Source organism: Nyctereutes procyonoides, unplaced genomic scaffold (assembly GCF_905146905.1).
Source record: "Nyctereutes procyonoides isolate TBG_1078 unplaced genomic scaffold, NYPRO_anot_genome, whole genome shotgun sequence".
In the NCBI taxonomy this organism is placed as follows: domain Eukaryota; kingdom Metazoa; phylum Chordata; class Mammalia; order Carnivora; family Canidae; genus Nyctereutes; species Nyctereutes procyonoides.
This window is the reverse complement of record NW_026575126.1, coordinates 22,236,959-22,253,932: the sequence shown is the minus strand read 5'-3', so window position 1 is coordinate 22,253,932 and position 16,974 is coordinate 22,236,959. Positions and strand designations below refer to the sequence as shown.

At 46.0% G+C, this 16,974-nt stretch overlaps 1 protein-coding gene across 4 annotated transcripts in view; it reads left to right on the top strand.

Moving 5' to 3' along the window:
• The window catches only part of BCAR3 (BCAR3 adaptor protein, NSP family member), a 136,703-nt gene that overhangs the window by 59,306 nt on the left and 60,423 nt on the right, over positions 1 to 16,974 (top strand). For all 4 annotated transcript variants that reach the window (XM_055339597.1, XM_055339598.1, XM_055339601.1 and 1 more), the window contains exon 3: positions 525 to 564. In XM_055339597.1, the coding sequence (XP_055195572.1) occupies positions 525 to 564 (40 nt within the window). The remainder of the gene's footprint in view (positions 1 to 524; positions 565 to 16,974) is intronic.

The following is a 16,974-nucleotide window of genomic DNA, read 5'->3' as shown; positions in this document are numbered from 1 at the left end:
CAGAGCTGGGTATACAGACTCCATCTCCTGCCCCCAGGGCTGGGTGACTTCGGGCAGCCCCTGGGCCCACCTGAGCCTCCATTTTCTTTTGTCAGAGAGGGTGTGACGCTGCTGGGTGGTCCAGAGTACCCCTCATTTGGGCATCCAGTCCTGCTTTACACTCACCTCTATCTTCCTTGCTGGTCTGTGCTTCGGAATTTTAGTCTAATTTTTATGCTCAAGTGAATCTAGAATTACCACATGAAATAGTCTAATGTTTAGAGCCTAAATATGATAAGAAAGCGTGTGGAGCTTCTAGGCAGATTATGGTGGTGTCCGACCCCCTTCCCCTACCCCCAACACACACCATGAAAGGAATCTGTGTCTGTTCTGACTTCCTTATCTGTCTGCGGTGAGTACTGTCTGGGTGGTGGGCCCATCTTAATAATTTGAATGAACACAGTGAAATCATGTTGGATACGTGTCACTCAGTGCAAGAACGCATTCTTCCCGGTTGTTCTCATACTTATGTTTTCTCTTTCCAGGGATCAGCATCTTCTGGACCCAACTCTGGAATATGTGAAGGTAGGAAACAATATTTAACGTGGAATCAGGACCCTGTGTAATACATTTCCCATTTTTAACACAGCTTTGCCAAATAGTGCTGCAGTCTGGCCTGTGTAGGAAGCTGCTCAGATGGAAACAACCTGGGGTTTATTTGACTCTCTTAGGCCTTCAGTAACTTTTGCAGGGGTCTTATGGCATCCTATTCGAGGTCTATAGTCCTTTTCCACCTATCTAAAACCCTTGGGGCTAGATGGGTTTTAAAATTCAGGAATTTTTTTAGAAAGGTAATATCACACACATATATAACATCCTCAGCAGGATCTAGCTAGGGTCAGCACTCCAGACTCAAACTCATTATTTCAGCAGTGAGATGTAAAAATATTCACAGAAAGTGGGATAAATAGACTACAAATGATTTTATGTAGCTCAGCTCACGCTTTACCACCAAATGACGTCAGGTTTGTTTTGCTGCCAAATGACTGAAAATTTTTTAGTTTTTAGAGTGTTTTGGATTTTGGGAGGAGATGGTAGATAATGAATTATGAACCTGTGTTTATCTTCAGTGGAGGACTGTAGGCTCCCTGAGGTTTTCAGAGTTGGCCCTTCGTTCCCGACAGCCACTATCCTGCGTAGTGGCTCATCTAGGACCATGAGCCATGGCCACACGCTGCTTTCCAGTGGGACTGACATTCACGGCTTCTAAATAGTCAACAATCCAAAACAGTGATTTCCTTCTGAGCAGAAAGAAAAGATGCTTTTCATACACACACACCCCATTTTTTTTGGGGGGTGTATGCTTTATTTTATTTTTGAGAACGGCAATCTGGTACCTACTACAGAAAAGAGAACTCTGATTTGTCACCGTGAGTTTCTTGGATTTATGACAACATATATCCTTAATTTTTAGGAGAAATCATGGGATGTGTTATAAGGTACTTGCCTCCTAGGAGCCACATTCCATCCTCATTATTTGGAGGGCAGTATTACAGTTTCAGAGTTTCTAGGCCTGTTGCTTTTTCATGTACCTGTTAGCATTCCTTCTCTCTTTTGGCCAGAGGATGGATGGTAGGGGAGAGACCTGTAGTAGAATTGCTTAATCACTTGAAATAGTCATAATAAAGCTTATTGGAATGGAGGTGGGTATTATTTTTTCTTCTCATACCCAGTCTATGTCTGAACTGTAGTATTACTGCAGCAAATATATGGTCCTAAGCCAGCCGGCGGCTGCCATGTCAGAATCATGAGAGAGCTTTATAAATGGTGTCTGTGTGCCTCCTGGATGCATCCACCTATGTTTTTATGCAGGTTGTATGCTGCAAAGCATTAGGGAGGTGCTATTCCCAGAGACTTTGATTCGATTAGAGCACAATATAAAAAATGTGCCCTAGAATTAGGCAGTGTGTAAATCATAGCAGTTCTTTAGAGGCCACTCATGTCATGTTCCCAAAATTGGCTCTGTCCTGCTGCAGGCTGACTCAGGCTGTACTTAGCAAGCACAGATCCTTCCCTTACTCAACTAACCCGGTTTTTCTTTCACAGTGTCTGAGCCCTTAAGATAATCTAGTGATGAATTCGAAAGCAAAACAGAGATTCTGGAATGATCTGTTTTAGTATTCTTTAAGCCATTGTGTCACATTCATGAATGTCAGTCATTCTGAGTTGAGTTGTGTTGAGTAAGAGGAAATATTGGGGTTCTCGGTGGTGGCTGTCTTGCTAGGCAGTCCTTGTTTTCCCCAGCAGTGAGATGTGATGGGACTGCTCTTGGTGGCTTGAGGGTACTTCTTCCCAGGACCTGTTGAGGTGTTCTGAGGGTCACTCTGTTCCCAGCCTTGTCTGAATCTGGTCGGGGCTTTATAAATGAAGTTTCTGTATTCCTCCTGTATGCATCACACACACACACATACATACATACATACATACATACATATATTCTTTCCCACTCCCCACTTTGCCCTTGATTTGGAGGGATAGTTTGGGGATTTGTTGGGTAAATTCATTTGCTTCTATGGGCACTGAAGCTCTGAAAGCACATTCATGGAGGCCTTTGACTTCAAGGTCTAAATGGACTCATGTGTCATGCTTCTTGGGCCAGAGCAGGCTCATCCAAGCATTTCTCAGACTTGGCTGCCCTCTCCAGCCTGGCTGATGAGTCCATGTCGTGAAGGCCTTGTAAATCGGTGCCAGCTCGTGATCTAGTGATTCGGAGGGTGAGGGAAAATAATCAAGGGAGGTGAGATAGTTGTAGATAAACTGGGTTGCAGTTTGGCACCCCCTGACTTTGAATGTTATTCCCTACAATCCCCAGGTGTGCTTAATGCCTCTTGGGCATGTAGAAAAGTAGAGATTCTTGGTAAAATTCCTTATATCAGGTAGGGTCCCCTTCTGGTAGAGTCAGATTTATCAGCCTAAAAAAAAAAAATCAAGATTCAAGGGAGCACATTTTTAGGGACCTCATAAGGAGAGGTGGTCTGATCTCTGTCTCAGGGTCTTCTCAGGGGTGGAAGCAGCCAGATGTTGCCAACAGACAGCAGTTCTCATCCTATGGAGAGCCCTAGCCCCAGGTCCCTCTCTGTCTTCCAATGCCTTCTCCTTCCCACCAGAAGACTTCCTAACCTTCTTCACCTGGTTTTCCCAGTGCCCAGCAGAGAGAGAGAGAGAGATCCATCAACCTGGGCCTGGCTTCGCCTCCCTGTGCCCCGGGAGTTAGGCACGGGCGGGGGGGTGGGCAGCGTGCGGCCACTGGGGCTGCAGGACTGTGGCAGAGAGAGCTGGGTAGAGAATGAATCCAAAATTCTCTTCTGCCCAGTTTGTACTCCATGTCCTCCTAACACTCGATGCGGTTTGTGCACATTAATCCGGTGTGAAAGGGGACCTCGGCGGTTGCTAGGCTACCAGTAGCTGCCCTGCGCGGGGAATGGAGGAGCCCTGGGGCTGTTGGAGGCTTTTCCCTTCCTGCTGGGGCCCCCCAACAGCATCTAGACGCTACCCGCTGAATTCCAGGTTTGGACACAATACGAAAATTAAAGCAGCTCCAAACCAGACAGAGGATGTTTTGGAATCTCATTCTCCACTGTTTCTGCCTCTTTAATTCTGTTAGAGAGGGGAGTTGTGTTTTTTTTTTTTTCTTTTGCCTGGTTTTTGGAGCCCTCGCTTTTCCCCATGTTTACCCCCACCCTCTCACAGTAGCTCAAAACATGATCATCTTGAAAGTCTGATTTTACCTGTAACAAAATGGAATTGATTCTCTTTTTCACTGCACCGGAAAGAAAGCAATTCCTCCAAGTTAGGAAGCAGAGCCGTCCAGTGCAGCTCCACCTTCCTGCTGCTCCTTAGTCATTAGTGACTTTGGTTAGTGGTGTACAGCTCTGGAATTCTTCTGCGTACCTAGCATACCTCACCAGAGATAAAAACTTTTTTTTTTTTTTTTTAAACAGAGGAAATAGCTTTTGGAGGAAAAAGCCCAAGGCAAAATTGTGAAGGAGGCTTTGTCTTCTGGGCTGTTTTACTAGCTCACCGCTCCATTTGTTTCCCCCCCCCCCATATTTTTACCACCATTATAATGTATTTATTCAGGGTCTAGTATCTTAGGCTTGTGTCAGGTAACTGCTTAGAACATTTGATAAAATAATTATACTAAAATGTGAATAAATGATAATAGCTCAGTGTGCTAACCTTCCCAGAAGCATTCCAGTAGACTCCAGGTTATACAACTCCTGAAAACCCTCTGGGAGGGGGGCCCAGTCCGCCCACTCTGACTTTGGATTTGCTACCTTCTTTCTGTGGGTTCCATCTTCTCATTGGAACATCAGGGATGGGTTAACGTCCTTTGAATATTTTTAGGATCCTCTGTACCTTATATAGGCTGGAGGGGAAAGTTTTTTTAGCGAGTAGGAAGGGGTTCTTAATCTATCAGTCTTGACCATCTATCACTATGACCAAAGGTGTCATATTGATTGGAACATGTGTTTCAGACATTAAGACCAAGGATGTGGGGATCCCTGGGTGGCTCAGTGGTTTAGCGCCTGCCTTCTGCCCAGGGCATGATCCTGGAGTCCCGGGATCGAGTGCCGCATCGGGCTCCCTGCATGGAGTCTGCTGCTCCCTCTGCCTGTGTCTCTGCCTCTCTCTCTCTCTCTCTCTCTCTCTCTCTCTCTCTCTCTCTCTCTGTCTCTCATGAACAAATAAATAAAATTTAAAAAAGAAAAAAAAAAGACCAAGGATGTGAGAGCTAATAACTGCCCATACATCATATTACCTAAAAAAATTGGGGATATATCTCTACTCCTACATATGCTCTTATGATCTGTTATGCTTTCACTTTTGTAACCCCTTCTTGAACCTATGAAACTTACTTTCATTTTCACTGTATCATTCTTTTTATTCTTTTCCCGGGGCTACTTTAAGCTTTAAGAGTTGCCTTCCTCATACACCGAATATTATAAATTTATGTTACTTCCTGTCCTTTCCCCCTTCATACTGAAGGTTCTAATTCTTCCTAGCTTCTTCACATACAAGCCTTACAGCCCTTTTAATAAAGCATCTCTTTTCTGGGAATAGTTTTAAAAAAAAATATATATATATATATATATATTTTAGGGGAGGTGGTGATTGGGGCAGAGCTGGGTGATGTTTCCTTTAAAAGGAATGTTTATTACAGGTTTTTCATTTTTAAATGCCCTTAAGGATATATTGGAAAATAAAGTCAAGTAGAAAAGAAAATCTGGATGACTGTTTTTCAAATTAGCCAAGATGTAGGCAAGCCCATTATCAGTGGCCAGGCTGTAAACAGCACAATGCCCGCCTGTGGACAAAGGCCTGCTCTCCAGGCGACCGCAGTTAGCAAGTGTCAAGACGGAATGCAGCCTTTTGTCCCTGGTTAGCCTCCTAGTGAACAAATATCCTTTCTTTTGTCGTCAGCCTGGGTGGATTCTTGCTAGAACCACTTGCGTGCTTTTAGGAGATGATTTGCAGTTGCTGAGCTCCTTCGCAGGCTGGAGAGAAGGGATAGAACTGGAGTGGTTATCCTGAGTGGGGACTCGCACCTCACCCCGGAAGGCTCCTTCACCCCCCCACGCCCCCCAGTGCGCATGAGCAGCTCCCGGCGCCTGGCGCCTTGGCAATCGGCCCTTTGTGGGGTTAATGCTCCAAAAGGCTCCTTTTGAGAGGGCCTTAGGGATAGGACAGGCCGCCCAAGGCTCAGATCCCAGCAAGGCCGCTTCCTGAGGCCGGCTGGGAAGCCGGCCTTGGGCCACATTAGGTCACCCCAGCAGATTAAAAGAGAAGTAATTTTGTGAATTCCAGCCCAGATGTGCGCGTTAACAAGTGGTGGGAGAGGGGCCGTGGGGGCTGCAGCCCTGCTTTGTGCTCCAGGTGACCTTGTGCTCCAGGTGACCTTGTGCTCCAGGTGACCTTGTGCTCCAGGTGACCTTATGCTCCAGGTGGCCTGTGCTCCAGGTGACCTTATGCTCCAGGTGACCTTGTGCTCCAGGTGACCTTATGCTCCAGGTGGCCTGTGCTCCAGGGGACCTTGTGCTCCAGGTGGCCTGTGCTCCAGGTGACCTTATGCTCCAGGTGGCCTGTGCTCCAGGTGACCTTGTGCTCCAGGTGGCCGCAGCCTTGGTCACGGTCAAATTGCGGGCTCTGACTGACGCCAGGCCGCTCTGAACTAGCCGCCTCCAAAGTCCTGAAAGGGACAAAGACAATGGCGCGCTGCACAGGCCGGGAGGTCTTAGCGAGGTCCGTGAACCAAAGAACGGCCGCTGGCTGGCTCTGCAGCTTTTTCGCCGAGTGGGCGCATCCCCAGCGCCGCCGCCGGCCCCGCACCCGCACCCGGATCCGTGGTGGTGTGGGCAGTGAGGGAGGGCCCCCCCCCCCACCCCCCGCCGACCTCCCCCACCCTCCGTGAGGGAGGGCCCCCCTGTCCAACCTCCCCACCCCCGCCCCACGAGGGAGGGCTCTGCCCCCCCCCGTCCTACCTCCCCTCCCTCTCCCAACAAGGGAGCCCCCCCTCCGACCTCCCCGCCCCACTCTACCCTCCCCACGAGGGAGGGCTACCCCTGTCCTACCCCCCCACACACACACTCCTGGCAGGTCTTCTTGGGAGGGGTCATGCTACTGGGATTTAAAGACAAATTGCTGGGGATCCCTGGGTGGCGCAGCGGTTTGGCGCCTGCCTTTGGCCCAGGGCGCGATCCTGGAGACCCAGGATCGAATCCCACGTCGGGCTCCCGGTGCATGGAGCCTGCTTCTCCCTCTGCCTGTGTCTCTGCCTCTCTCTCTCTCTCTCTGTCTCTCTCTCTCTCTGTGACTATCATAAATAAATTAAAAAAAAAAAGACAAATTGCTGAGACTGGAAGAGTGGAGGTGGAGCACAGCCCCTCATTCAGTAGAATCCTTTCCTGCAGGTCTTTGCAAAGGGGGGTTGTATATAAAAAGTGAAATCTTATCATGGAAATGGATGTTAATTTAAAAATCTATATGTGAACGTTTATAGTGACATTATTTACAATTGATAAAAACTGGAAACAGCTCAGATGCTCTTGAACTGGTGAATGGAAAAACCATAGGTGTACCCATTCAGCGGGGTAATAGCCTAAAAAGGAACGGACTCTCCCGTAGGTCTAAAAACTTATTAATGACAGAAAACATCAGTGGTTGAAAAAGGGGTAGGGGAGAGGTCCGCTGCAAAAGGGAACAAAGGAACTTGTAGGATGATAGACCTTGATTGTGGTTCTTTCAAAGCTCACAAGAGGATACTAAAAAGGGTGACTCTTACTGTATGTAAATTATACCTCAGTGACCTGCCTTTTTTTTTTAAGGTTTTATTTTTTATTCATGAGAGACCCGCAGAGAAAGGCCAAGACACAGGCAGAGGGAGAAGCAGGCTCCCTGCAGGGAGCCCGATGTAGGACTGGATCGCAGGACCCTGGGATCATGACCTGAGCCAAAGGCAGATGCTCAACCACTGAGCCACCCAGATGCTTGGATCCTGACTTTTAAAAAGTGCACTAAAACCTTATCATATTTTAGCCCTTAAGTGCTGCCACCCGCCTCGGGGAAATGTTTGCTTTTGAGAGGGCCCCCTCAGATTGCTGATCACATGGAGAAAGTGCTGAGCTTGTGGATATTTTCCTGCACTGACTCATTCAACAGATAGTTTTGAGCATATACCACGTGTTCGTGATTGCTCAGCAGAGTGAGGGTCGGGAGTCAAGAGTTATCGAGAGCCTAACCTTAGATAGTGGGCATGGAAAATCAGGGCAGGAGCTGGAGGCCTTTTAGGGAATTAAGAGCCATTTTATTAGGTGAGTTGACAGCTCCTGGCAGACTTAACTGGAGGAGGTGAGGGAGAGGAAGCTAGGGGAGATTCCAGAGTTCATAGGAGTGCCTGGCATCTTGCCAGAAGCCGGTGAATATTTTAGGGGAGGACAGGAAACTTCCAGTTGGAGACCTTGTTACCACAATGACATTAGGTTAATTGATGAGCATTTGGGGATGTCATTAGACTGGGAGGATCAGCAAACTACGACTGGAGACCAAATCTGACCTGCCACCTGTTACTGTATGGCCTACAAGCTAAAAATGATTTTATACTTTAAATGTTTTTTTAATCAAAAGTAGAATGTGAAAATTGTAAAATTCAGATTTCAACAGGCATAAAGGTTTATTGAAACAAAGCCACATCCATTCATTTACATATTACTGCTTTCTCACCATAACCATGGAGTTGAGTAGATCTGACAGGATGGGCAGCAGAGCCTGAACTATTTACTGTCTGGCCCTTTACACAAGAGGTTTGCTGACTCCTGCTCTAGACTATATGCCTGTACACTGTCCCTGTTTTACCTCCCAATAATGCCTAGTAGGCTTTCAGCAAAAATTTTCATGCTGATACTTTCATGGTGGTACCTTGCGTCATTGACATCACTTTTATCTTGCCTGATGACACGGCAGTGAGTCCTTGTGCAGGTTGTGAGACCTTGTACCATCACAGTGATGATGCTATGGCAACACTGCACAGTTTGGATGCATCTCAGCACCTGGTGGGGTAGACCTGTCTGCTGTGAGCAGCGTCTCCCCACTGGGCCTATCCGTCTAACCTCCTCAGTTCTGATGGCTGAAAAGGTATGTGGGGACAGCACAGGTGCTTGAATCCTGACTGTTCTTGCCTGGGGCTTGTCTGGATAATTTCCTCAGGCCAGATTGCTCTGCCAGTGCAGCCTGAGATGAGTTTTTTCCACGTCCCAAGTCAGAAGTAAATTTTCCCTGAGCCTCCTGAACTTGATAGTTTGAATCAAGGTCAAACCTTGGAGCCGCCCTCTAGAGGTGCGCTAATAAGGAGCCTTATCTAGCCTGTGAATGGAATAAGCCTATATTCATAATTGTATTTTATGCTTCAACCTCCATCCCTGAGTGAAAGTAAGAGGACTCCTGAAATCCCAAGCAATGGGGGTGAAGAGGTGGCAGAGAGATGGAAAAACTAACATGCAAGCAGGAATCAAAGCTGTGGTGTCTTCCTAGGCTCCATTTTACGATTGGACTTCAGAGCCTTCTGCATGTGGCCTGTCTACCTCTAACCTCATCATCTCCTGCCATCTGCCGTAGTCCCTATACTCCTCCCTACTGGCTTTTCCTACTGCTTTGGGTCTTTGCCTTTGCCTTGGCTTGGAAGTTTCTTTTGAAGTTAGGTGGTTTAAAGTGGGTTGAATTGTGTCCCCCCACAAGATATAGGAAGTAGTACCTCCCCCCACCCCTAGTACCTATAAATGTGGCCTTATTTGGAGATAAGGTCTTTGCAAATATGATCACACTAGGATGAGATCATACCAGATTAGGGTGGGTCTTGATCCAATGACTGGTATTCTTGTAAGAAGAGAGGAATTTGTGCACAGAGACCCTGACACATGGGGAGAATGCCGTGTGACCAGAGAGGCAGAGGCAGTGGTTGATGTGTGCACAAGCCAACAACACCAAGGATTACAGCCATCTTCAGCTAAGAAGAGGCAAGAAAGGCTCGTCCCTTGGTACCTTCACAGAGAATGTAGCTCTTGCCGACACCTTGATGTTAGATGCCTAGCCTCCAGAACTGAGAGAATAAATTTCTGTTTTAAAGCCACCAAGTCTGTGGTACTTTGTTAGAGCAGCCCTAGGAAACTAACACAATGCAAAGCCCTCTCATAGCCATTTCTTGGTTGGGTGACTTTGAGTAAGTTTCTGAAATTTTCTGGGGGTCAGTTTCCTTAACAGTAGATGGGAGAGAGGCACCTGGGTGGCTCAGTTGGTTAAGTGTCTGCCTTCTGCTCAGATCATGATCTCGGGGTCCTGGGAGCGAGCCCTGAGTCAGGCTCCCTGCTCAGCTGGAGTTCACTTCTCTCTCTGCCCTTCTCCCCCCCCCCCATCTCTCTCTCTCAAAGGAATAAAATATTTTTAAAAACAACAACAACAAAACCAGTGGATGGGAAAATGTAGGAATTAAATGAGTTGATACATGTAAAGTTGTTAGCACAATGCCTGACACGTAGATAGCCCTCAGTAAATACTAATGTGGTAACTATCACCCTAGTTCTCTGTGTGGCTGATCCATCTTGACTCAGATTTCATTGCTTCAGAGAGACCTTCCCTGAGCCACCTCCTAAAAGCTGCCCCACCAAGTCACTATCTCCTTACTCTGTATGTCATCCTTACAGCACTTGTCCCAAATTATATCTGTTTATTTAAAAACAACCCCCCCAAACCTCTTCTTATTAGGATTTGAGTTCTTGGGCAGCCCCGGTGGTGCGGTGGTTTAGCGCCACCTGCAGCCCGGGGTGTGATCCTGGAGGCCCCAGGATCGAGTCCCACGTCAGGCTCCCTGCATGGAGCCTGCTTCTCCCTCTGCCTGTGTCTCTGCCTCTCTCTCTCTCTCTCTCTCTCTCTCTCTCTCTCTCTCTCTGTCTCTCATGAATAAATAAATAAAATCTTTTAAAAAAAAAAAAGAATGTGAGTTCTGAGGGCAAGGACCTATTCTTTTCATCTTAATATTTAGTGCCTGGCTGGCTGACTAATGATCATGTAACACCAGATGCAAAGGGCATTTAAATTGAGGGAAGGTTATTCTAAAGATTTTGAAGCTTCCCAAACCAAGTAAACCTTAAAAATTTTCCAGAAATTCTTCGGTGATTTTATTTAAGGAAAGAAAGTTCCTCGAACTAACCTCAGTCTACCTTCTCTTGCCAACCTGGTATAGGATAAAATTTATGGGGTGACTGTTATCGCCTTAAGTACTCACACGTTTAGGGAGAGGTATATACACTTTTTAAAGGTGTAGTTCTGGCAGCTTCTGGCTCAGACCTATCAGTTTCTCAGATCATGTCCTCAGATGGAGTCCCAGTAACTCTTCAGCTCCCAAATGGGAGGCCAGGCTTGTCGGACTCGTTTGCTGTTAAATTCTGCCCTCTAGTGGTAGTAATTAAAAAATGTCACCATAGTGCCCCGTTTGGCTACAGTTTGGTCTTAAATATTCTGGGAGCTTTCCATATTAAATTATTAACATATTATAGTTACAACCTCAGAACTAAGGGCTGTGTTTAAAGTATGTAAAAAGGCAAGTGCCTTTTGTTGGCATTCTAAGACATTAAAATTGTTAATGCATTTTATTAATGGAGTGAATTGTCTCATATTCTTGGACAAAAAGCTCTAAGATGCTGTGACACTGTATGTGAGCAGATTCTGTGTGGCAGGCACTGGCGTTGACCAGAAGTTTAGCCTGTGGTAGCCAAGAAGACCCCTTGGAAGAAGTTATATTTAAATTGTGATTTGACAGCTGAAAAAGAAATGGCCAGAAGAAAGCTGGTAAGTAGGTGAGGCAGAAAGCAGGTATCAGCGTGTTAGAGATTGATGAGGAGGGCCCGTGCCTCTGGGGTCATGTGTGCCCAGGCTGAGTGGAAGAAGAGTTCACCTTTTCACCAAGGAACTGCCGTGAGGCCAGAGAGGCTGGAAGGGAGGGGGCAAGATAGTGGTAGAAGCTGATGTGAAGGAGTGGAAGTTTCTGGTGGGGGAAAGGGCAGATTGCATGGGTCTCCTATGAAACTTTTGTGGTGTGAGGTGGGGAGCCATGTAAGAATGGCATTGGCTTTCATGTTGCTAGCAGACTTTGAGGGGGGCAAGGGTGGGAACAGGGAGAGGAGTTGGGAAGCCATGGTGACTATCTAGGTGAGACAGGATAGTTTGGACCCGTGACGACAAAATTGGTGATGAAGAAGGGGCATTCTGGTCTCCTATGGAGGCAGAGTCTTAAGGATTTCCTGCCGGATTGGGTGTGTATAGGAGCCCAGAGGAGCAAATCACAATATTGAAGAGGGGCACCTTGGTGGCTTAGTCGATTGAGCAGCTGACACTCTTGATATTGGCTCAGGTCATGATCTGGTTCTGGGATGGAGACTGGCCCCAGCTCTGCCCTCAGGGGTGGTGGTTGCTTGAGATGCTCCCTCTTCCTCACTCCCCTCCCCCTGTGCGAGCTCTCTCTCTCTCTCAAATCAGTAAATAAACCAAAAAAAAAAAAAAAAAAACCCCACTGGAGAGATGGCATTGCCTGCAACTCAGACAGCTTGGTGCACATTTGTGAGAATTTCTGTAAGAGACAAAACTAGGAGTAGAATGATTGAGTGTTGAGTAGTAAGTCAAAATTAACTTCCTGGCAACTAGGGAGTTTTTATTCACATTTCTCTCAGTTTTCAAATTTTCTCTACGAGTGCTAGTGTTTTTATGGTAGAGTTATTTATTAAAATAAAAGCAGCCCTCTATTAGTCTACTTTATAAATATGCAGAAAACTTACAGTTCAATCAAAATTATGTAAAACAAGTAGCTTAGGCATATTAGAGCAGAAGTTCTTAAACTGTTTGAACTCAAGACCCTTTTTCACTCTTTTATTTTTTTAATAAAGATTTTATTTATTTATTCATGAGAGACACAGAGGCGGAGACATAGGCGGAGGGAGAAACAGACTCCCCCTGGGTAACCTGATGCAGGACTCGATCCCAAGAACCCCAGAATCATACCCAGAGCCAAAGGTAGACAGACACTCAACCACTGAGCCACCCAGGCATCCCGACCCCTTTTCATTCTTAAAAACTATTGAAACCCCAAAGAGCTTTTATTATGTGAGTTTTAAGTCTTGGTTTATGGTATTAGAAATTAAAATATTAAAAAATATATCCAAATTTTTAAAAAATCCAAATTTTTAAATTTTTAGTTAACTCATTTAAAAATAACAGTAATTATTTTTGTGAAAAATAATCATTTTCCAAAACGAAATTTGATGAGAAGAATGGCATTATTTTACACATTTACAAATCTCTTTAGATTCTGATCTCATAGAACACACCCGTGTGTGATTTTGTATCACCATGCGTTAGACATTTAAGAAATACTGGTTTCCTGAGTTATGCAGATATTCAAAATGTTAGCATATTTCATTATACAGTATTAAAAACCCACTTTTATTTATACTACATATCAGAAAAATCATATTGGGAAATCTTCTGATTTTCAATTGAAAGCTCAGGTTTCATCATTGGCAACAAATCCTGTCAATTGTTCTGGAAGGGATAGGCCCACTTTGTTCCTTTTTTAGAAAATGCCTGCCAGACAAATACCCACATCTGAATAACCACAGTTTGTCAGACATTCTTTGAAGTAACAGTGGTGTTCCGTGAAAAAGCAGCGGGTTCAGCAGGCAGTTGCTCTCCCTCAAGACAGCCGTTGTACTTGGGTCTGCCTGAGAAGGGCCGCGCGTGTGCTTCCTGTGTCATCACACGGAATACTAAAGAGAGACGTGGACTCAAGGGTCCAGCTGTGATCAAGCGAGTAATTCTTCCTGCTACATCAAGGGTTTCTTAGGTGAAACTGGAGATGTTTTTTTTTTTTTTAATTTATTTATGATAGTCACAGAGAGAGAGAGAGAGAGAGAGAGAGAAAGAGAGGCAGAGACACAGGCAGAGGGAGAAGCAGGCTCCATGCACCAAGAGCCCGATGTGGGATTCGATCCCGGGTCTCCAGGATCGCGCCCTGGGCCAAAGGCAGGCGCCAAACCGCTGCGCCACCCAGGGATCCCTGGAGATGTTTTTAAAGACATACTTAAAACATTGTGTTTTCAGTATTTAAAAAATAAATTTAAAAAATGGTAGTTAAGAAATGCAGTGACCCCCAATCCAAGGTGTGTCTCTCCCTTGCTTTGTGCTAAGGTCCTAGCAGTGTAACCCATCATCGCTTTCACCCTCTCTGTGGAAATGTAGACCCAGTGAAAAAGGCAAAAAAAATCGTCTCAGTATTGTCATGAAAATAGTTTTGGCCTCATGGATTCCCCCATAGTCCCCCTGGGCCCATAGGGTGCACTTTGGGGTTTTTCAGTTCATTTTGTTTTATTTTGTGGGTTTGTGTGTGTGTGCATGCGTGTGCATGCGTGTGCATGTGTGTGCATGCGCACAGGCAAAAAGGTGGTTTTATTATAGCACTGGAGCAGGACCCCTGGGCAGAAAGAGCTGCCTAGACTGCACTTTGAACACCGCTGTCCAAGAGGGTCTTCTACTTAAGAACTGTCAGCTGTAAAACCATCATCTCCTGTTTACCTAAATCCATATTTTTTCTCTAGCTAAGTAGAGTTTTGTTTTTAAACAATAACATCTACATTTAAAAATACTGATTGTTTGGGCAGCCCCAGTGGCCCAGTGGTTTAGTGCCTGCCTTCAGCCCAGGGTGCGATCCTGGAGACCCGGGATTGAGTCCCACGTTGGGCTCCCTGCATGGAGCCTGCCTCTCTCTCTCTTTGTATTTGTCGTGAATAAATAAAATCTTTAAAAAAAATACTGACTGCTTGACAGAAGAAACATTAAATTTTCATTTAAAAATAAGAAAAGACTGAGAATCTATCCTAGAAATAAGGGCCTGTTCTTTACAATTGAGTGGATTGTGAGGCCTCCATAAATACTAACTCTGTTTCCTGCGGTCGAGTTGCTCATTATATACTGTGAGGAGCTGGTCCAGAAGCAGTTGCTGTTCTGCTCTGATTGCTTTATATTAAAACTGTGAAAACCCAAAGCTTGGTGAGGCCAAGGTCTGGTTTATGGCAGAGATGCTCAGCTCGGATGCAAAAGTGCAGTCAAGGGATAAATTTACTTGAGGCAGGCTGAAAATGAACATTCTCCTGGTCCTTAAGCTTTTATTAATTGCCACCACATTTGCCCATTCTGTGCTCCCAGTGTGGATTAGCTGGCTGAGCTCCATCCGTCCTTTATGTCAGTGAAGATAAGGATGTGTCAGACCCTGGGAACAAGAACATGCTGTTTGGCCCTTCGAGGCAATTTCCTTTTGAGTCCCAGCTCTCTCCAGATGGCATCTAATTGTTTCTTGAATGACCTCAGTGTCCAGGCTGCAGGAACCTGGTCTGAGAGGCCATTTCACATATTTATTAGCCTGTGGATGAGAACTTAACTACATAAAGCCCCCATTCACACTCTCAAAAGAGTGTTTTGTTCAGAAGCAATGATGAAGCTGATGGACTGTTTCCTGTGACCACCAGTCTCCAACTGGATTCTCATTTTTCCCAGGCCCAGGTGGGTGGTTTTTTTTGAAGCATCTGAGTCCATCATAGCCAACTGAGTCCATCATGGCCCATTCTCCTCCCCTCTGCCTTCTCTGGGTCTTTGCTGGAACAAGCCCAGGCAGGACAGGGCTCTTACTTCCTGGTTTGCAGAGTATTCAAGGATTGCTCAGGCAAGGTCGTAGGAGTCGGGAGTCACCTGTTCTGGGAATCCAGGTAGCTCACAGTCAAGAGTGAGGAAGGGACCAGTCCTAATTCAGCTGCAGGGATGGCAAGCCTCGTTCCCCCAGCGAGGACCATAACCCTTGTGTGGCAAGTCATGTCTTTGGCCCCTGTGTTTCTGAACTATTTTTGGGGGGGGAGGGGGTACCCTGTCTTTTTACAAATGGGATGAATAAGAACTGTATCTAGAAATACGCATGTGATCTAATTGTGCATCTTATTTCCAAGGGGTTTGCAGACCCAGATTGACAAACCCCACGCTTTCTCCAAACATTCGCTAGTCCCTCTCCTGTTCAGGCATGGGCCCCAATCGTCCGGGCATTTGAGTGTTGCCAATGAATAAGACAATGAATAAGTCCTGAAGCAAACAGACAAAGACAGAGATCACTTTAATGAGTGCTTCAATAGCCAGATGTTGGAGCTGGGGCTCCTTGCTGGGTTAAATAAAGCAATAGCGGTAGGTGAAGAAAGTCCCACAGGGCCACACAGACTGAGAACAGGGCTTCCAGGCTCCATCTGGGCTATGTCCACCTAAGGACCACGTAAGGAACTTGGGAAGATCTGAATATATCTCAGGGGTGATGCTAATTTTCTTTTCTTTGACCTACAAAGAAGTCCTGAAAGTTGCCCTCCCAGGTGGTCAGTTGTAGCTTGGTCAAGTCCACCTGGCCTTAAATAAGGGAATGGCTCAGGACCTGTGGATCAGGTCCTCTGTGCTTCCACAGAACACAATAGCCTTTGAAAATATCCTTCAGGAACTTAAGAGGGTGCTGTTGCCCACATGAGCAGGGTTGAATGAGCCATTTGTTAGTGGTTTCCCCTAGCTCCCACACCCTAGTGCTGGGTGTGGGAGCAAAACTCACACCTACGTTCAGTGGCACAGGACATTCCAACTCTGTGAGTCCCTCTCCCCTTCCCTAGAGGCAAATTCATGTCTGCTGCTTCCATGAGAACTGAAGGCAACTCAATTCTTTAATGGAACATCCTTGCAGTAGGCTGTGAAGTACCATTAATTTCCACCCATCACTGAAACATGAAGGAACAGCCTTGTTATTAATGGCTGTGCCTTGTACATGTTTTCATGTAACATCATGTTGGTTCTTTTTGAGCACTTCTCAGGTCTGGAGATCATCTCTCACACTGTGAACTCCAGTAGAGCCCAACACAATGCCTTCAGTCTTGATCTCAAGTTTTGCTTCATCTCACATTGGTCAAGTAAACTCTCAAACGGATGATGTGGGCTAGGGAAGTGCCCCCTGGGAAGGACAGGGGTAGAGTACCTGGCTTGATGTCTATTCTGGAAGAGGAAGGCCTGTCCAGACTCTCAGTCCTTTCATCTGCTTCTCAGCACATTGGCTACTTTCACTCTGGTCACTTTGTATAGGGGCACATGGCCGTAGGCTGCCCTAGTTTATCATCTTCAAGCTTATGGCCCAGGGGGCAAAGGGGACCTCTCCCTCTGCTCTGGTTTGAAAAATCCCAGGGAAAGACTCTGACTGGTCTAACTTAGGTCCCACGTCCATTCAGTGTTCAGAATTCTGATTAGCTCACACATCCAAAACAAGTATGAATGCACATGCCACAGGGTAAAGCTTTTAAATATAATAACCACTATCTACTATTTACATCA